This window comes from Solanum dulcamara, chromosome 8, assembly GCF_947179165.1.
Source record: "Solanum dulcamara chromosome 8, daSolDulc1.2, whole genome shotgun sequence".
Classification (NCBI taxonomy): domain Eukaryota; kingdom Viridiplantae; phylum Streptophyta; class Magnoliopsida; order Solanales; family Solanaceae; genus Solanum; species Solanum dulcamara.
In genome coordinates, this window is record NC_077244.1 from 609,563 (window position 1) to 631,976 (window position 22,414).

Below are 22,414 nucleotides of genomic sequence, written 5' to 3' on the forward strand. Positions count from 1 at the left end.
AGGTGCCATACGATACGAATTAGGTGAACTTCTCAATTTTTCACTGGTGTTAGCCTACGACTGCTCGAGTACCAGGAGTCGGGGCCATTTTTCTAATTAAAGTGCATAAGGATGTCCGTAAGACTCAAGGAGCAGCTCCGATGGCCTCGACCGGGCTTCTACAACATTTAGGAGTATTTTAGGGTCCGTGCAATAGAAATCAAGCGACTTTCTTGGTTTTTCGTGGGTGTTAGCCTAGAAATGTTGGGGGTGCCTGGGGCCTGGGCTAATTTTTTTATTAACGTGCATGGGAACGTCAGTAAAGACCCGAGGCGGCTCCAATGGTCCCATCCGGGCTTCTACGACATTTAAAAGCATTTTAGAGGTCGGGCAACATGAATAAGGCGATTTTTCCAGTTTTTCTTGGGTGTTAGCCCCGAATGCTAGGTTGCTTGAGGCCCGGGTTTGTTTTTCCAATTAAAGTGCATGAGGACGTTTGTATGGACCCGAGGTGCCACTCCAGCAGCCTTGGTTGGGCTTTTAAAGCGTTCAGAAGAATTTTAGGTGCCACGCAACAGGAATCAAGAGATTTTCTTAGTTTTTCGTTTGTATTATCGCACGGATGCAAGGGGTAACGGGGATCCAGACCATTTTTTCCAATTAAATTGCATGGGGACTTTCGTAAGGACTCGTGAAGCATCTCTGGTGGCCCCAGATGGTCTCCTATAGTGATTAGGAGAATTTTAAGGATCGCGCGACAAGAATCAGCCGATTGTCTCAGTTTTTCATGGGTGTTAGCCCACGGATGTTGGGGTGCCGGGGGCATGGGCCAGGGCTATTTTTCTAATTAAATTGCATGGGGACATCCGTAAGGACTCATGGAGTATCTTTTTTAGCCCCGACCCAGCTTCTACAGCAATTAGGAGATTTTTTGAGGCAGTGCCACATGAATCAGTCAATATTTCATGGGTTTTAGCCTAGGGATGCTGGGGTGCCCGGTGGCCAAGCTATATTTTCTGATTTAATTGCATGGAGACATCCATAAGGACTCGGGGAGCGGCTCTGATGGTCTCAGCCTGGCCTTTGCAGCATTTAAGAGCATTTTAAAGGTCGTGCGACATAAATCAAGCAATATTCTCAGTTTTTTCTTGGATGTTAGCCCACGGATGTTGGGTTTTCGGGGGATCGGGCCATTTTTCCTATTAAAGTGCATGGGGACGTTTGTAACGACCTGGGGAGAAGCTCTGATGGCCCAAGTCAAGCTTTTACAATGTTTAGGAGCATTTTAGTGGTCGCTCAATAGGAATCAAGCGGTTTTCTTATTTTTTCATGGGTGTTAGCCCACAAATGTTGGGAGTGCCAGGGGCTCGAACTGTTTTTCCCAATTCAAGTGCATGAGGATGTTTGTAACAACCCGAGGAGTGTCTCTGGTAGCCCCGACCAGGCTTCTACAGCGTTTAGGTGCATCTTAGGGGGCTGCGCGAAAGTACTCATGCGATTTTCTCAGTTTTTTGTGGGTGTTATCCCATGGATGCTCAGGGCTGCAAAAGGCTTGGGCTATTTTTTTTTATTAAAGTGCATAGGGACTCAAGGACCCAGGGAGCGGCTCCGATGGCCCTGATAATGCTTTTACATCTTTTAAAAGCATTTTAAGGGCCGCACGATTGAAATGAGGTGATTATCTTAATTTTTTGTGGGTGTTAGTGCCGAGGTCCGGGCCATTTTATCCGATTAAAGTGCATGGGGAGATTTGAAAAGACCCATAGAACGACTATGGTGACCCCGTCCGGGCATCTAAAGCATGTAGGAGAATTTTAGGTGCCTCACAACAGGAATCAGTCAATTTTATCAGTTTTTCATGGGTATTAGCCCACGGATGCGGGGGTGCCAGGGCCCAGGCCATTTTTTCCAAATAAAGTACATGGGGACGTTTGTAAGGACCCGCAGAGCGGCTCCGGTGGCCTCCGCAAAGCTTTTACAGTGTTTAAGAGCATTTTAAAGGCCACGTGATAGGAATTAGCCAATTTTCTCTGTTTATGGCTATAGCCTCAGAAATCAGAGGGGGAACATCATCTATGAACAAGAAGAGGAGATCAAAGAAACCACCAACATGGAAGCAGAAGTACTGCACTGTACTGTTGTATTATCTAGGAATTACACAAGTAATAGCGGAGACACTCTGCATAGGAAGATGATACTAGAAGGAAGGGGCAACAGCCCATAGCACCTCATTACAGTGGAAGACGATATACAGAATCTCATGAGGAACTGTAATGTACATCTTCAACACACATACATAGAAGGCAACATGACTGATTTTTTAGCTAATCTTGCACTAGACATCAGAGACAAACTGGAATTTAGATCCTTTCAAGAGCTGCCAGTCACAGATAGAAGACTGCTTAACATGGACAAAATGCAGTTCACAAATTTGAGGATAGAGATGACGAATAGCATGATGGACACAGCATTCATAGCTTTCTGGATATACTGGATAGACAGCTACAGGAGACTAGGAGGAGCACATACACAGATAAGTTACATATCATGTTTTAGGAAGGGAGCCATTTTGGCTTGAACTTCACTCTAGTTATAGTATTTCTCACTCTAGTACATGATGTAAGCTACAGTTTTGATCTCTGCCTTATTAATAAAAAAAGGCCAATAGGACTGTCCTATTGGTATATTAGTTTTTTTTTTTTTGAAAAAAAAAATGCTGAGGCACCGAGTTTATCCGTCTCAAACAACCTGGACCAATGGTCTCAATTTATCTGGTTACTATGGGGTGTTTGTACCTGTCAATAGCAGCCTGAACAAACTGGTTGCTTATCACAAAATTTCTGCTAAACATACTACATTGATAGGCTAACTGTATGCTTATATTAGCGCCTGAATTCCAATTTGAACTATCCAATCCAGAAGGTGGTAATACTGTAATAGCCCATGGACAACATCTAAAGCAGCATAATCCCGGTAATTATTGCTTTGCTTCAAGAAGAATAGCAGAGTACGGTGCTACATTATAAGTTTCACTGATACCAGATACTCCTTCAGTAACAAAATCATCTGGGGATTTCAGATTAGTGTCCACCTGCAATTAAAATTATCAGTTTGTACGAAATTTGAGGTGGTGACTTTTTCAGCTAGAGTACTACTTGAGACGGTAAATATTAAGACAATACCACAACAAATAGCTATACTGAACAGACATGCAAATTAGCTTCCTTCATTAAATATTGGAACTGACAACAGACTGCACAAAATAAATTAAAAATTAAAGGAAGATCATGTGAAGATAGGTGAAAATGGCTGTCATTTTGTATATTTGGAGGAATGAAACTTTATGAAGCACGGATATCACATTATAGACAGTTTATTAGTTTCCTTTTGTTCAAGGTAAAATATGCCTGAAATGGAGTATACTCTGCTGCTTATGTTCTGTATCATGATTTTGTATCTTCTGGTGAGAAATATTCTGTTTATCAAATGTACATATTCTTAAAAGGAGATGATCATCTCAAAATTTTCAAACAGTAACACGATAATCATTGTATATTTAACAAGAACCTGAAAATTTAGGGAGAAGAAAGAATAAGATGGTTAGTCTATTATTTCTTTTATAAGTGATGTATACTCCACACCCTTTACTGCCCCTCTAGGGAACACTGTGAACGAGTTTATTTATTATGATAACTTCTTGCTGTATTCTCCTAATAACACAATAAGGTGGTTATTCTTCTGATGAGAAAACTAAAATAAGCAAAACTACAATCTAATATCCAAATGGTAGCTTCGCCCCTACCTTTCAAAATCTTCATATAATTCAAAAACACTATTATACAACATCCCACATAAGCATAACCTTAGTATCCATATTAACATCATACTGGTTACACAGCCATGACTGCTTAATCTTCACATGCTAGGTATGCTATCTGTAAATTGCTTGCGTTAACTTTTTACATTTTTTTATGATAGTCTACTATAAAGTTAAACAGGAAAAAGGAAATCTGTGTGTCCATACTCGACTACTCTATTCACAAACTAAGGAAAAACTTAGATCAAATTCAGACATCAGTAGCATGATCGCGATGGATAGTTCACATTTTGCAAAGACCAAGAGTTATCTCCAATTGGGAAAAAGTGAATAGGGTGTTCAATGGGAAATACGATTGGAACATGCAGATGTAATACAACACTTTCTCTCTTCGACCTGTAATTTCCAAATCAGTAGGTACAAATACAAAAAAGAATAACCAAACATATCAGAGCAGGAGCAAAATTCAGAGGCTATCTCATGTTTTGGATGTATATGCAAAATGCATTCCTTAACTAATAAGAATAGGACAAGAAGGTGGCAACTCCTAGGGAGGGGCAAGTTTTATTTAAAGAATAATAAAAAAAAAAGAATAGCTTACCACTCGGTACCAACTTCTATTTTGTGGTGGTGAAGGTATTGCTGTTTTGAAGGAGAAGTGGTGTGCATTAAAAGCCAAGAAAATATCTCCTCCACTCCCATCATGAAGCCTACATTGTACAAAAGAGAATCCAACATGCAAATTCACTCGTACGAAAAGAAAAGCACCTAAATTTTGAAATCGTCACAGCAAAATTTTGGTTGAAAAATTAAAATCAAGAACACAGCTGCAACTGAAAAGTAAGGAATAGAAGAAAAACAAGAAAAAAGTCAGTGCAAAAGAAACAGACCTTACGAAAACAGCTTTAAAAAGGATCATTCACAGGAATGCCCCTATTTTGGGTGGTCTTTAACTTTTGCCACTCAAATTTGTGGCTTTTTAATATTCTCCCTTCAGCACTTAAGTAATAAAATGCAGACAAAAGTACCCCTAATAATAAAAAATCGCAAGGCAAAAAAAAATTCGCTAGGCATAAGTTATGCCCTATAAGACATAAGTTCATTTTTTAGAACATTATACCTTAAGAAGTTCATACACTAAATTTACGCCTTGTAGGGCATTACATGTGCCTTGCGAATTAATTTTGCCTTAGGCATAACTTATGCCTATGCCTTGGGCCATAAATTCAGTAGTATGCACTTCTCAAGGCAATTAAGTTCTAAAACTAAACTTATGTCTAGTAAAACATAAAGTTTTAAAATTGAACTTATGCCTTGTAAGGCATCATAACTTGTGCCTTGGGATATAAGTTCAGTTTTAGAACATTATGCCTTAAGAAGTTCATACACGAAACATAAGTTCAATAATATGAACTTGTGCCTCATAGGGCATAACCTATGCCTAGCGAATTTTTTTGAAAAAAAAATTAAGGGTATAGATTTGCCTTGTGAATTAGATAGCACTAAACTCATGTCCTAGTGCAAACATTATCTTAAAAGGTTTTCCAAGCGAAATTAAGTCATAGTTAAGGGTACTTTGGACAACAAATTTTCATTAAATGAGCAGAAGGGGCATAATTTAAAGACCACCCCAAAATAGCGGCAATATGTACAAAAACTTGCTTAAAAAGAGGAGTGATTGTAGTGTGTGAGTGAATTCATGATTTAGAAACAGAGATGATTAGTTACAAACCCATTTCAAAATTTCTTACTGAGCTTAAAGCATGAAAAGAAAAAACAATGGAACAATCTACATCTTAACGAAAACTATAGTGAGCTTATCAATCATCTAAAGATGGAGATTATTGTTAGTTATTAATAGGGGTTAGTTTCTTACATAAATGCAAGGAATCTACTCTCTTCATTGTACCAGTTGTCCTCAAGCCAGGTAATATCGTTCTGCAAAGGAATGATTGCAAATCCATCAGAATAATCGAATTGAGACAGCAGCAGGCAGAGCTAGAGAACACTATGTACTATGATGGAACCCCACCACCCCAAAAAAATAATAGGAAAGGGTTAAAAATGCCCTTAATGTAACATATTAGAAATGGTAAAAAAAAACTGCCCTCCTTTCATCGATTTGATCAATTTTGTCCTTATTTCCCCCAAGGGTAAACAATACCCTTAACGTATTAGAAATGAATTAAAAATACCCTTCCACCAATTGGATCAAATTTGTGCTTCTTTCCACCTATTCGGAAAAATCAGAGGCACCAAAGGATTCAAATAGCTAGAAAAATCTCAAACATCTTAAAGAGAACCATCAGTAGTTCAGGGGGCTAACATTTATCAAATCCTCCCAACATATGGTAAGGGAACTGTGAATAAATGGACTAGTTGATCATAGATGCGACAACCTAAACTAACTGTATGTCATGTGAAGAAACACCATTTAAGTATGTTCCGCAGAGAGCACCCCAAATAGTCTGACCTTTCAACTTAGTTCAGTACCCCAGGTTATCTTACACTAACTCCAACCATGACACAGAAGGTCTAAATAGACATACGGTAACCATGACACAGAAGGTCTAAATAGACATACTACCGTTTTGATCACATACTCGGGATCATTAATTCGCATGAAATTCTTTCATTTGCTTTTTCTGTTGCATTAATATTTAAAGACAAGGGATACTGCCACAAATGAAACACAGCACATAGCATTCAATTTTCAAAATTAAGTCTCGCTTAGTAATACAATGCCAGTAAAGATAAGCATGACGCTAGGTAGACAATAACATTACCTTCTCAATGAAGTTTTCTTTTCTAAGAACATTGTGGGACAGACGAAACTTTATCATCTTGGAGAAGAACCTGAAGTGATCATTCTTCCTTGCTTCCAACTGGATTGACAAAGCTCATTGGGTTACTTGCAGTAGCAGGAAAAAAGTATCAACAATAAGAAAACATAATATCATACTTGTCCCCACTGGAAATTGTTGATGGCGGTATCATGTCCATAACTGTTATTATTTCCATAGCGGGTATGCCCATACTCATCCCCCATAAGCATCATTGGTGTTCCCTTATAAAACCAAGAAAGTACAAAAATTTAGAAAGGTAAATTTAAGTAACGATATAATAGGGATGGGACATCTAATATGCATATTAACACTTTTAATAAGAAAACTACTGAAGATGAGCATAATCCAGGAAAGATATAAATAGGTAATACACCAAAGAATTTGAACTCCCTGTACAATCTCTTAAAGCTCAAAACAAAAATTCCAACCAAAACTGGAACAGCAACAAACAAAAATTGAAATGTTAAATTTGTATTCATAGTATATCAAAATAATCCTTTTTATGAGGGCTTCAGAAACCAATACTTCAACCAAAATTAGCCAAAACAGACATTAAAATCTGAAGTTTGCAACAATATGTCAAAAGTGTGGCCCAAATATGCCATGGCAGTATTCTATTTCTTGTTGAACAATGAAGGAGAAATACTGTAACAAATAACTCTATAGTCGCAAAATAAATAAATTATGAGAGAATAAATAGAATTTGTGAACTAAGGACAAATAGAATTATGAGAACTAGTAGAAAAGCTACCGACTAATTCTCAATATCTGCAAGAAAAGAAACGCATATGCTGTTAACTGAGCAGATGATACATCACACACCTGAGAAACCATCAGTGCCAAATGAAAATTTTTCATTTGCCGTGAACGCAGTGCGTTAATATTTGCATCTGAAGTTTCACCTGGAAGAAGATACAAGAAGATGATAGCCTTTCAAAAAGTACAAACAACTCCTTTTGTTAATCAATTACATTTAAAATACATTTCTCAATCAAAATAGAGTAGTCAAAGTTTCAACTTCTAAACTTTTAGTTTATACTAATACTAGGTTGCATATTGTCAGTATTTTAATTTTATATACATATATATATATATATGTTATTTATGTAACTATATACTTCGGTATGGTATCCAGTATTTTGATATGTTATTTCTAAATACCAAATACCATAATACCAAAACCATGGTATCAAAAATTTCGATATGGTATGGTAATTCGGTATATACCATACCATGCCCACCCCTAGCAAAGCAATGTCCAGCCTTGTATGGGACAAGTAAATCAATTTCCCTACAAGCATTTGATACGAGGCTTTATCTACCACGGAATCTTCTAGAGCATTGTACAATCTATGATTATATTCAATTGGTGTAGCCACTAGTTTACACCCTAATTTTTCTGTTTCTCTCAACAAATCGAACACATTTTTTTGTTTTTTTCTTAAAAGATTCCTTGTTTTGAGTGTGCCACTTCGATTCCAAAAAAATACTTTAATTTCCAAAGTTTTTTGGTGTCAAATTCTTTGAGTAAACACTTCAAATTTTATATCTCCTCTGAATCATCACTTGTTACTATGATGTCATCCACATAAACCAATAATGTTGTCACCTTTCCTATTTTTGAGTGTCATATGAATAAGGTGTGGTCTCCTTGACTTTGTCGATACCCTAGCTTGATCATAACCTTTGTAAATCTTCAGTCTACACACCATTCCCTTCTTGCTTACAAAACCAAGTGGCACCTCCATATAGATCTCATCTAAGTCTCCACGTAAAAAAGCATTTTTTACATCAAATTGTTGTAGGTTCAAATTAAAAACTGCAGCCAATGATAGTAAAATTCTCAGTGTATTCATTTTTTCCACTGGGGCAAAAGTGTCAAAATAATCAATCCCATAGATCTGTGTAAAACCCTTTGCTACCAAATGTGCTTTAAATCTTTCTATGGACCCATCTAACTTATATTTCACAGAGAACACCCATCTGCACCTGACCAACTTTTTCCTATTTGGTAATTCCACAATTTCCCATGTTTTGTTTTTCTCCAAGGCTTCAATTTTTAATTTTACCTTCGTAGCTTTCTCCCATTCTATGTTTCCTAATGCTTCAGACAAATTTCTGGGGATATGAGTTGTGTGGAGGTTAGAGAGAAAAGCTTTATGACTTGGGGATAGATTTTGAATCCGACAGCTAAACTCCTACCAGGACAGTGGGAACCACTCAGTGATCCAGGAAGATATAGACGATTGGTTCGTAAGTTGAATTATTTCAGTGGCTAAACTTGATATGTTTTTCCTGTGAGTATTGTAAGTCAGTTTATGTTATGGATCCCTATGATAGTCTTTGTGATGCAGTTGTCTGCATTCTGTAATATATATAGTCAACTCCAGGCAAAGGACTACTCTTCGAGGATTAAGCCATGAGCAAATAGTTGGTATAGAGTCGTTGATTGGGTAGGATCATCTTCTAATTGCCGTTTTATGTCTGAATAAAGGTTTAGTAGGAGATAATTTGGTGTCCTAGAAGTGGAAGAGTAAGAAACAGAATGTGGTTGCTTGATCTAGTGTAGGAGCAGAATATCAAGCAATGGTTGTAGCAACTTGTGAGCTAGTTTGGATCAAAGAGTTACTCAAAGAATTAAAATGTGGAAAATCAGTTAGCTAGGACTTGTATGCGATAATCAAGCAACCCTTCATATCGCGTCAACTGTGGTATTTCAAGAGAGGAGTGAGCACATTAAGATTGATTATCTCTTTATCAGAGAAAAAAAATACTCTTAAGAGAGTTACGAAATTTGTGAATTGAAATTGATCAGCTTGTAGATATTTTCACCAAGTCACACACTGATCCTCATATTAGTTACACTTATAACAAGTACGGTACATAGGAATTATATGCACCAGCTTGAGGGGGGGATGGAATATTAATGTATATAGTATCCCCCATGGAAAAGGATTATTATGTATTTGTAGAGTATAATTACAAATAGGACTTAGTGTAATAATGTAGATAAGAATCTGAATAATATTTTCCAGTATCTTTACTTCTAGAACACATGAAGAAAAAGTGGAAGCCAAGCTACATCAAATGATCTCATTGCAATGTAATCTATTAGTTTCCAAACAACAGACTTCCAATTGACTATACAGACCTTTATTATTTAACACTATACAGGAGCCCACAAGTCTGAGATTACAAATAAAGTTCAATAACATAATTTGTAGTGACAACATGTAAAACAAAAGGAAGAGAAACAAAAGACGTAGGGCTTAATAGCTTGAGGACATAACAAACTTTGCATTCTCAGCACCTATCCTTGGAAGAAAATTATTGCTGAAAGTCTTGGACTCCAGAAGAACATATGCTTCTTTAAGTAAAGAGAAAACAAATTAATCTTTGTTACAGTACCAAGCATGATAAAGGAAATAAATAGTCTGTTATGCAAGCAAGAATGTGAAGGGACAACAAAAGTTTTAGTTTATACTAAGGAAATCGGTTAGTATGAAAGGAAAAAATAACTAAGTGGGATCAAAACCTCATCTTTACCTTCAATTCCACAATTCCAACTGAAGTTATCATTGCATCCATCATTGCCTCCTTCGCCATTCGCATCATTGTGCTGTAATTTTCACCATCCGAATCCAGATGATGTACTAGTTTCAAGTTTCAAATAATAAAGAGCATTAAACTTAACGTATACCTTACTATTGTATGAAACAAGGTCATACAAGGTAAAGCCATCATGGGCAATCACGAAGTTAACACTGTGGTACGGCTTTCGCTTGTTCACCTATGAAAAGAAAAAAGAATATGAGCTCAGTGAAATTGAGGCAGCATAAAAAGAATTCAATGTTATTTGGCATAGAACACTGATTATGTTACAAGTTTTTGGATGAAAAATCAATTGATTTACACGGAAGACATACCTAGTAAACCTTTCAATAATTTTTTTATCTTGACAGATGCATAAGTCAAACATAAGGCATTCCTTTGTCACGATATTTTTTTTACAGAAAAATGCCTTTAAATTATGTGAAATTTAACAAATGTCTTGCATTGATAGTTTGGTCCAAAAATGCCCCTACTGTCAATACTTTAGTCCAAAAATGCCCCTATTTTTACTTTTGGGCCAAAGATATATATATGATCATTGTAATTTATCATTAATTTTCATTTAGATAACGATAAGATTATTATTCCTAAAAAATAGCTAGGAATTTTTTTTTCTTAATATTTTCCAAATTGAAGAAGGATAATCATTTGTTAATCTAATCCTTGGTTTTAAAGTTAAGATACAACAATCATAATGCCGTAGAACACGAAAATTTATTACTCCCTCCGTTTTAAAAAGAATGACCTCTTTTCCTTTTTAGTCTGTTTCAAAAAGAATGACCCCTTTTCTTTTTTGGAAAAACTTTAATTTCAACATTCCACATGGCATGTTTAAGGCCACAAGATTAAAGGGTATTTTGGTACATTTAGCATAACTTTAATTTAAGACTACAAGATGAAAAAGTCTTCTTTATTTTCTTAAACTCCGTGTCAAATCAAACTAGGTCATTCTTTTTTAAACAGAGGGAGTACATTGCTTCAAATCACCAAATTAGTATCGCTAAAAAATCATCGACTGAGTTATTGTTGACCCTTTTCATATTAACTTTAAAATTAAGAAATATATAAGAAAATATTTATCCTACTGTTCCAGAAAAGATTAAGAAATAAAAATATTTCGTTTTTATTTTTAAGATTTAATCATTATCTAAATGAAAATTAATTATAAGGTTACTATGATCTTGTATAATGATCTATATTATCAATTTAAAAATACATGGAGTAATTTTATTTTAATTGATAAAAGGTGACTAAGAAGAAAAAAGATTACTTTTTACATTATGTTAGTTAAAGGAATGTTAAAAGAAAAAGTTTCTTTAAAATTAATATTTTATTAGGAAAATAATATGTTTAAATAGAAAAGAAACTATATTTATTAGAAGGTTGTTTTTGACCCAAAAAGAACAATAGGGACATTTTTGGACCAAAGTATTGACCGGAAGAACATTTTTGGACCAAACTATTAATGAGGACATTTTTGATCTTTTTTGTGTTTTTTGTAACTTTTGAGAGAAGTCATTCCAGAGTCACTATGTTCATCAAGAAGAAATACTAGATAAAGGTTTCTCATATTTAGATAAACTTAACACCCGGGAATGGAAACCCAAAACAGAATCTTTCGTAGTAAGACAATTTCAAACACTACCTTGGTTCATCATTACTAAGATAATGATAATGACAATGAAGATGGTCCTCCCTCTTATTTCCCCAGATTAATGAAAGTTCTTAACAGGAATAAATGAAGTTTTAATACATTGATTCAACTGAAATTATTATGCATCACCATCAAACATATCATTTGATAGTTACATATACTGACAATGTAAAATATTTGACATTATTGGTGAATTTTATCTTTGGATTTGTGATAGCCAGATTACTAATTAATACTTTTCAAAAGATTTATTTATAACTATCTAATAAGTAATTTGGTTGTGTAACTATTTTTACACCATCCTTGCGAGATTTGATTCCTATTTTATATAGATACTACTTAATATTTTCCTAGTTAGGTAATCTTTATTTTCTTTCTTAGAGAAGTATAGCCACATACATGGATTGCAAGTTAAGTGACGTATCTCATGAGATGGAGGTGGAAGTAAGGATTGATATACAAGTTCTCCATAAGAGAGGAAACTTCAAGTATCTTGGGTAAATAATCCAAAGAAATGGAGAGATCAAAAATGATGTCACATACCATCTTGGAGCAGGGTGGATGAATGGAGGCTCGCATCCATGTTTCTTTGTGATAAGAATGTTCCACCAAGACTTAAAGGTAATTTTTATTTAGACCAACAACGTTATACGAAGCAGAGTGTTGGGCAGTCAAGAACTCACATATCCAACGGATGTAAGTAGAAAAAATGAGGATGTTTAGAGGAATGCGTGGGCACACTAGGAGAGACAAGATTAGGAACGGGATATAAGGGACAAGGAGGGTGCAGCCTCCGTGGCAAACAAGATGGGCATAAGTGACTCAGCTTCTGAAGAAGACTCAATTGAGGTATCTCTGATCTCAAGGAAAATTTTCATGCACTGTCTATGAAAAAGTTGATGATCGTAATGCTCTCCAGATAATGAAGTTCACAAGTAGAGTGCTTGTAATGATCAACTAATAAATAATCTTTCAAGTGTGCAGTTTGAAAACAAATGTTTTGAACTAAATAAGGTTGAACTTGAAAAAGAAAACAAACATGTTAAGACGAACGATGAGAATAGGCCACTGAAGCAAGAACTTCAATAATTAAAGGAAATATCTTATAAAGGCAAAGGAAAAATTGGTGAGATTCAGATTGCTCTTGAAAGGAATTTGAAGAAGTCTAAAGATAACTTGTATTCTGAAAAGGATAGGGATAGACTGCTTCAAGAGAATTTGAACAAAGCCAATTGTGAACTTGTAAGAATCACTAAATGGCACAAATCCTCTGATGCGTTGAATTGGCTAAATGAAAATTCTAATAGGGATAAATCTGCTATTCGATATAGGAAGCAATTGCCAATACTAGATCCTAAAAATGTTTTAATCCCTGAAAACGGACTCTGCACGCATGGTGGCAAAACCGGATATTTTAGAGATAATTGTATGACCTTGATCAACGCACAAAATAAAAGAGGATTTGTACAGAGTAGGTATAGGTAAAAGTACTAGCTAAAGTTTTTCCTAGTTGAACTAAAAGGCACTTGATTCGTCCTTTTGACCATAAGAAGGACCCAAGCTTGATTGGGTTACCAAGAATAACCCTAGATTTGTTTTGCGAGCTAGAGTGAAGACGAAAGGGAGCTTTGGTTTAGGAATTGGCAAGATTGATGTATGGCCAGAACAACAGAGGAATCATAGTTTCAAATGTGTTGAAGATGCAGATGCTGACTATGCACATTTCTCCGGCAACGGGAAAGAGACTGAGGGACCAGCACATTTTCTTGATGCTTGCCTTGTTTCATGGGCAACCGAGAAGAACTTAGTATTTTGTAAAATAAATTCATACTATGCAAAACTAAAGGATGATATAGAAAAACTTGTTTTTTTTTTGTTTTTTTTTATGGCCACTTCCTGCATTAACATAGGGTGTTTAATATTGCTAAAAGTTATATCAACACAAAAGAACCAATCACTTAGACTCAATGAGTCTTTCTTTTTAACAATGTTACTATGGGAATTAAATGGCCCTAAAGCTGGAGAACTATTGTTGACATTTTCACTAAGACACTAAGTAGAGATAACTTTGGGAGAAATAGACTGTTTAAGAATGATCAAGTTTACCCATTAGTTCAATCACTAGTGATTGGCTAGGTAGCAGCAAAGTGAAGCCTTATGACTAAATAGCTAATGCTTAGTGCAGAAGTAGAATATCGGGCGATGACAGTGGCGTCAAGTAACTATTGAAGGATTTGACATTTGAAGAGATTAAAGAGATGGAACTTGTGTGGTATCATGAGATTCGTGCAGACAAATGATCAGCTTGCTGACATTCACCAAGTCCCCAGCCGGTTGAAGAACAAGTTATAAATGTAGCAAGCTTGGTACATATAATGTGAATGCACCAACTTGAGGGAGAGTCATACAACCCTTGTGAATATTCTAGAATATATGTAAATATAATAGGTAGCTTAATTTACCCCTCTTGTAATTAGGCATTGACTTCCTTTCCTTTTTAAAACGTGTAAACATAGTTGTTTAAACCCAATAGCTTGAGGGAATAATCAAGTCAAGTTCTCTCTTATTTTCTCTTCCACTTCAGACCTACAAAACTCCAATAGTTGAATGATAGTGTTCAATAAGGGTCACGGACAGTGCATGATCCTTCAATGATAGTAGGCAAGCAGATGATGTTCTTTGTGATGTGATTCCAATACAAACATGTCATATTTACGTGGAACTCATGGAAATTTGTTAGGCAAGTGAAGCATGAAGTAGAGAGAATAGATATTCTCTTGAGCTTAATGGCAAGAAGTATACACTTTTGCACCTTTATCTCCTTTTCAAGTGTATGAAGATTAGAAAAGATTGAGAGAAATCATAAAACATAAAGATGGGAGAGAAAAGATGGAAGGAGTAAGCAGATACATGTAGACATCCCAAGAAAGGGAGGAGGAGAGGTAGTGTTGTGTGAAGTGAGTGGGATGTCAAGTAAAGAAAAAAAGTGATTTGTGAGTAAAAGAAAAGGGAAGTCCATTAGTAGACAGAGAGGTAAGAGGAGAAACAAAAGAGATTTTGACTGAGAAAGACAGTTATTTACTTCCTAACTCAATTAACTCTTCCTTATTTAGTTTTTGTGATACTTTTGTGCAAAAAAGCGGTATAGTACAGTGCCTTGACTACAAAGTTTAATGAAAAAAACTTAAAACTTGATTCGAGATTATAGATTTAAATAAATTAGACAAATCCAAAACTAGGACTTCTGAATACAATTGATCTTTTACTTCATGAACAGGAAGTTTTATCTACTTAATTCAGGTAAAAGATAGAACATGTTCTTAAAACAAACATGGTTAGAATCAGCAAGATTCTTTTACTATGGAAGGTAAGGATAAATAGAAACTCGGTATTCCAAATGAAATCAACTTAAATGAGATGGTAATAAATCAAAAGAAACCTGTGTAATGATACATTATGTAATAGCACTAACAGTTACATGTAAAATGGCATGATCATGTTAATAAAGTGTGGACAAAAATTTAAAAGGAATTGACACATAAATTCTACTTTTGCTCAATAGACAAAAAGGATCATATAGAATCTAGCCATATGCATTGACACAGATCAGATGCTTTGCTAAATCTATCTTATCAGATAGGAGTCTACTGGTGAAGCAACTTGCTACCACATAGAACTGAAAGTTTCTCAAATATAATCAGTTAAGCAAAAGAAGAAATGGTACTAAAGAGGCAGAGCAAACAGAACAGTGTAGTGAAGCTGTAGCTCTTACTCTGTACAGATCCGCTGAACCTGCGATACGGGTTGCAAAATTTCCTTTCATGCCAGCATCGCCCTGTTTAATCATTTCAGGATAAGATATAATGAAGGAAATTCTCAAGACAAATGTTATAAAAAAATCCTATTACAGAACCAAAAAGTTGAAACAGCTGAATTATGTATGGAAACATTATACACTCTCAACTGTTGTTATTGAGATAATCCGATAATATCTATATCCTCACAACTTCTTGGGGACAACTTCATATAATAAACAAACTACCTGAGAATTGAGTCATTATATATAGAAAATGTTGGTGCAATTTCAAAATTCCAAGAGGTTGATTCAATGATTATGCCAAGATATAACTTGTCCTGTCAGAGTTAAAATATGCTAAATAGAACATTATATCTTTAAACAGGTGAGATATATTAGGAGCCAGATTACATCAAAACAGAAAGCCTTAATTTTAAGAGGAAAATGGCAAATCTAATTATCCTTACACTTTTAAGAAAGACAACATTTCAATTGGAAGTTATCAATTACTAGTGCCTGGAATTTCCAATTCATATTCTAATATACATCTTTGGAAGTTCAACAATTGCACCAGACTATGCATATGTATTTACTTGTCAAGTGCCTGAGGAGTGAGGATTAATGTGTAACTGTACCAAATGTAGTTTTTGCAGCTGCTTTTTTCGGGTAATGGGCACAGGAGGATGGCCCAAACAGTGTGAATTGGTATAATTGTAAAATCCTGTATGGTTCTTAATAGTTGAAATCGGGAAAAAGATACATACACCAAAGAAACTAATGTTCCGACTTAACTATGAAAAATGAACAGTGCCTAAACAAAAGATGATGTCTCCAGTAGAGTGAATTTTAGCTTCATAACTAGAAGTCTACCATTTTATGTTAAAATCAGGAGAAAATTGCACTCAGATGTAACAGACTGGTTAGATAATGGAAAAGTTTGTAATGACAAACTTAAATGTAATGAAATTTCAATTCAGATTCTCTCCTATTGGTGTCACCTTTATAAATCTCCTAATGTCATCGCGATACTTCCCGTTCCACTCAGCCCACCTGCATATTATCAAGATAAGTGACATGCTATGAAACTTCACGATGAAGAAAGGAATTTCAATTAAAGCTTTTAGTGGTACAGATGGAATATTTTGAAATTTTAGTTGATTTTTAATTTAGATATTACCGGTCCCAGTTCGGAAACTTTCCAACAAGATAAAGGCCTCCACAATCCCATGGCTCAGCAATAATTTTGCACCTCGACAGTACACTATCTTTGGCAATGGCCTGCAAGTATTTAGCATCTTGTTCATTCATAAGAATGAATGCATCATGTAATCCTTTTCAACATTCTCTGAATTTACGGAGTCATCTTTTTCTTAAGCACATGAAAAGTTGGAGTTTTGCATATTTGTAATGAAATTTTTAGTGAAATGGAAAATCAATGAGACAAGAAAAAAGAAGATAAAACAAGAAGGGAAATAATCCTAGATGATAATACATAGGGGTTGAGGTGAACATAAATTGTGAATGGTAGTGGAATAATAATCACTTCACTATTAACTTGCTCTCCATCACACATTTCTTTTTGATGCACCATTAAGAAAAGGCATATAAATGCTTCACCTTAACAAGGGGGGGAGCATTAATGGGAGTACCATCTGTCCCTCTGCAAAGAACACTAGCAAGATCAAAGCGAAATCCATCGATATGATACTCGGTGACCCTTCAGTTGCTCCAACAAAAAGTAGAAGAGAATACCGAATGGAGAAAAAAAAGTTAGTTACATTATATAAATAACAAACAAGTCATCCAGGATAAATCATTCTTCCTGTAATAACTTCAATCAGGTATCTGCACCGCAGCTATTAACAAGCATATGGAAAGACCATTGGAAATAGAGGACGCAAAGAGAAGGATAATAAGATTGGAAAAACTAATCCAGTCAACTGATCAAATCCACTAGGAGTCAACATAGTGAATTTTATGAACATATCAGCATTCCAAGAAAATTCTAAGCATTCAAAGATGAAATAGATATTCTAACTATATCAACTGACCAACCAGCAAGTCTGCATAGACCATTGTGTGTGTACGTGACCGAGTAAAAGGTTGGTTAAGGGCTCAAGGCTAGGTCATGACAGAACTAGATTCTTGCCCCAGACAGGCTTCCAGATCATAAATGTATTATTAAATAACTTAAAATAGAGATATGGGATAGAAGAGAAACAAAATTATAGAAATATGTCTATCTGGTTACTATTTTCATCAACAGAAAAAAGAGAGAACTGATTGATTACAGTTTGCTAGCCACTAAGTATTTCAAACGGGATTGTCCAATTCCTGTGGAACCTATCAGGCTATCACTAAAAGACCGTAGGGGAATAAGACAAAGTGGAGAGTAAAGATGTCTGTGACACTTTATGTACATTGAACAAGTACGGAGAATAGTGACATTTGCAAGTACTTTTTATGTGTTGTGCAAATAAATGAAGACAACAACTGCATCCATAAACAGGTTCCCTTTTCATCAAAACAACAACCACATCCATTAGGGAAAAGCTTAGTTTAGTTCTAACTAAAATAATTATAAATTGATATCAATCAGTGAGTAATTACTAATTAGCAAGCAAAATACAAATAACTTCAAAGAAGACAACCAAAAAGTGTGGGAAATGAAAGTACCAGTGTCTTAAGCTTTCAAGTATAAGTTCCATGACTATAGGATGGTTGCAGTTAAAAGTATTTCCTGGAAAGACCAAAAAATTGCATCTCAGAGCTCTTATCAAAGACCAAATGAAGATGACAACTTTTTAAGCAAAAGAAAAGAAAAGGCAATAAGAGAATCATATGGAGCTCTATGCATTAGAGCGTCAAACACAATAATAATCTTGGAGTCTCACAGACTTAACAACTGACAAACATGAAGGAAAATGAATATTAGTAATTAGACCTTTGCCCCTTTTTCCTCCAAGGTTCAACTCTATAACATTCCTTCTGCAATAAAGAAACGGCCCTCACCACCATGTGAAAATATTTCAGGATATGTCAATCTATAATCAAATGATTACATCCTTTCTGGAACATCATAAAAATAAGTAAATAACTGCAAATATTTCAGGATATGTCAATCTATAATCAAATGACTACATCCTTTCTGGAACATCATAAAAATAAGTAAATAACTGCCTCATTACATTTCCAATTATTATTACTAGTTGAAGTAAGTGAATAAAACCAATCTGTAAAGAGTCCACTTGGAATGGTGAACAAATTCTTTCTAACCATTATATGAACGCCAAATACTCTTAAACATAGGAAGTGTTAAATTGGAGCAATATCAAGGCAAGAAATACTGATGTGGGTGAAGATCAAAGATGGTGCAAATCCAATATAGCAAGGGAGAATAAGATTCAAATGGTACAGAACTCACTCTAAGTGAATGTAATAAGTGTACTGAAGCAAATCCAATTTGTTGGAACATTGTAAGAAGTGAAGTGAACTCACTCTAAGTGAATGTAAGAAGTCTCCTCCTAAATTCTTTCTCCAATTTCACTCCACTGGGAAAAAGGAATAATATACCTTGCCAGAGTTTCCCGATAAGGGGTCTTAAACAACATAAGAAAAAGCTTCACCGACTGCTCCTGTTTCAGTGATAGATCTAGGAAAAACCATCTCTTCTTCCTTTCTTTTTTTTGAAATTGGTAATTGTATTCTTCAGCATTAAGGACATGCTGGGAACCTCCAAAAAGTTGCAAACAAGGAAAGGAGAGAAAAGGCTAATTACAGTGAACCTAACAAATCTACTAACTGTTGTACTTCCTTTATACTTTCCTCTTTACACCAAAAATAAAAAGAGAATACATTTCTCTTTCACTTTCTGAATGGAATTTGTTTTGTTCTGATAACATGTTCCATTTCTCTCCTTCCATAGTGTCCACCAAATGCATGCTGGGATCATTCTCCACCATTTCTTCTAGCTCTTACGTCCTCCTCTCCTAATCCAACAGCTCAGTAGGTCAGCAGTGTGTTCTGGCATAGTCCAGTTGTTGTCTGTGAATTTCAAGAACATGGACCAAAGCTGGGAAGTGACTTTGCAATGCAAGAATAGGTGATTGTTGGTCTCATCTGTCTCATTGCAGAGAAAACATCCGGACACTATTTGTTGGCCCTTCTTCTTCAGCACTTCTTGCGTAAGACATGCTCTCTTGGCCACCAACCATACAAAACACTTCACCTTGGTTGGTGCCTGACTTGTCCAAATTTGCCTCCACCTTGCCAATCTGATTCCTTGAAGAGATCCCACTTCCTTCCTGTAAAGTTTGTTCACAGAAGACCTTCCATCCTCAGTGTGTTTCCAGTTGATTATATCATTTCTTGATACAGTCCTTTGAAATCATGGAGCACTTGTAGAAGTTCTACCACTCTTCAGATCTCCCAATCCTTCAGATTCCTCCTAAAGGAGATGTCCCAACCATTGGACCAGCGATCAGCTAGAGTAATGTCGGGGTTGTTGCAAAACGAAAAGAAATCAGGAAATGCTTGCATCGGAGCCTCTTGTCCTATCCAGATATCCTTCCAAAAATAAATCCTAGTCCCATTGCCTACTTTGAGATTTATGTTCCCTGCCAGTTTGTCCCAGAGGGACCTTATTGATCTCCATACTGAAACTCCATAAGGTATGTTAGCTTCATTAGAACACCACTCTGTATCTTGGACATACTTGCAATGTATAACTTCCCTCCACAGGGCTTGGCCTTCCTCCACATATCTCCACAACCATTTCATCAAGAGGCAATCATTCTGAACTTTCAGGTTTCTAACTCTCAGACCCCCTAAGAGTTTAGGGAGTTGAACTGTTTCCCAATTCACCAGATGATACCCCTTCCCTTCTTTATTGCCAAACCATAGAAATTCCCTTCGCAGCTTATCTAGTTTCTCCAACACCTTTGCAGGTAGGGGAAAAGGGACATGGCATAGGTTGGGAGTGAGTCTAACACTGCAATTATCAATGTGTGCCTACCCCCAAGTGATAGATATTGAGATTTCCAGATGGCTAACTTCTTTTCTGATCTCTGTATTATCCCATCCCATATTAACAACTCTTTATGTTTGCTACCCAATGGCATGTCCAGATAGGTGGTAGGCAAATGCTTAATTCTGCAACCTAGGATATCAGCTAAGTGCTGCATCTAGGCTACTTCCTTAATGGGAAATAAACTGCTCTTTCTCTAATTGACCCTCAGACTTGAAATTGCCTCTAGAATCACAAGTATAAGTCTGATGTACCTTATTTGTTCCTCCTTTGCATCACAAAAGATCACGGTGTCATCAGCATAAAAAAGAGGTGATGGTGTAATACTGAAATAGGGCTTAGATTTTCAAAAGAACTTCCATTCTCACAAAGGAACTCCTGGGAGGAGGGTGATAGCATTTATACCCACTCTGTTGGAGAATACCCAATAAAGACACATTTAGGAGCTCTAGGATCAAGTTTCCTAGAGGTCCTAGTGTGAACAAAGAACACACACCCAAATACCTTTGGAGGAACAATATATTCATTCTTAACCTTTAAAGCATTCCGAAGACTCTAAAAATCTAGAGTTTTAAGAGGCAATCTAATGATAAGATAAGTAGTTCCTAGGACGGCATTCCCCATAAGCTTTCGATAAATGCATAGTAAATAGAAGGGATCTTGCCACTTCTAACAAGTGTCTATTTTTTCTTTTAGCAACGCTATTTTGTGCATATAAGACAACTCATTTAATGGTGTAATACCTCGCATACCCAAGCCAATGTACGACAAATTCGACATAGTTAAATGTATTTGAATTAGGGAGAACAAGGATGTGTTTAGGCCTTAAAACTATGATATCCAGAATACAATTGAGTTAAACCAAGATATAATGAGTTAAAACAGCCTTAGTACAAGTTAAGTTATTAGTGACACTATGGGTTGTTCCTTTCTAAACGAGCCGTATAAGGTCCAACTTTGAAGGTGTGTATCTACCAGGTTATAAAAAGTTAAAAGGGCTGAATCACATATCTCATTAAATGTCCATGAATCTAGTTTCCAGCAAAACAAACCGCTCGTCAATCAGACCTCGGTACAAGAAGTAATGCACACTTTACCACGGACTGCTCAACAAAATAAACCGCTCCTATTATTTTGTTGTAGTTACGGTTCAGAATGCTTTGTTATGCTTTAACTTCTATTTAATCTTTTTCTGGACACGCACAAACCTCCCTCACAAAGGAAAGCGGGAAAGGGCCCGAATCGAAGGGCTCTTTTTGATTGTTTTTCCTTGAGCCGACGATATAGCGAAACAACTTGATAGAATCCACAGTGGCATACCTCCATTAAAGTTAATGGGTGTCAATGGAAAATTAGAAGATGTTCATCATGAAAGAAGTGTCCAAAGTCAAGCCCAAGAGGAAGAAGATTGGGGCCACATGAAGCCCCAAAAGGGAGCCCAAAAGAGTTGATTTTGTATGCCACATTAAGGCCCAAAGGAATTACCACATGGAGGCTCAAAAGAGTCCAAAAAGTTGCTGTTTTGATGGCTGCAATTCAAGGCCAAAAGGCTATTTAAGGCATGGATTTTTGGGTGCAAATTTGCCACCGTTTCCTTTCTGTTTTGTTACCTAATTTTAGAAAGAAGTTTGGTATTATTTTTACTTGCTTTCCTAGTTTAAAGTTTCCTAGTTTGATTTTAGTA

General features: G+C 35.9%; 1 protein-coding gene across 1 annotated transcript in view; it reads right to left on the minus strand.

The window, feature by feature from the left end:
- Window positions 1–2,708: 2,708 nt before the first annotated feature.
- LOC129899403 (isoamylase 3, chloroplastic) overlaps window positions 2,709–22,414 on the minus strand; it is a 43,730-nt gene continuing 24,024 nt past the window's right edge. Inside the window, exons 10-22 of the mRNA XM_055974360.1 lie at window positions 18,381–18,444; window positions 17,322–17,421; window positions 16,882–16,982; window positions 16,703–16,754; window positions 15,681–15,743; window positions 10,343–10,432; window positions 10,189–10,261; window positions 7,465–7,544; window positions 6,759–6,863; window positions 6,583–6,681; window positions 5,673–5,734; window positions 4,398–4,506; window positions 2,709–3,070 (exon numbers count right to left, since the gene is read on the minus strand). Of these exons, the coding sequence (XP_055830335.1) occupies window positions 2,957–3,070; window positions 4,398–4,506; window positions 5,673–5,734; window positions 6,583–6,681; window positions 6,759–6,863; window positions 7,465–7,544; window positions 10,189–10,261; window positions 10,343–10,432; window positions 15,681–15,743; window positions 16,703–16,754; window positions 16,882–16,982; window positions 17,322–17,421; window positions 18,381–18,444 (1,112 nt within the window). The 3' untranslated portion in view covers window positions 2,709–2,956. The remainder of the gene's footprint in view (window positions 3,071–4,397; window positions 4,507–5,672; window positions 5,735–6,582; window positions 6,682–6,758; window positions 6,864–7,464; window positions 7,545–10,188; window positions 10,262–10,342; window positions 10,433–15,680; window positions 15,744–16,702; window positions 16,755–16,881; window positions 16,983–17,321; window positions 17,422–18,380; window positions 18,445–22,414) is intronic.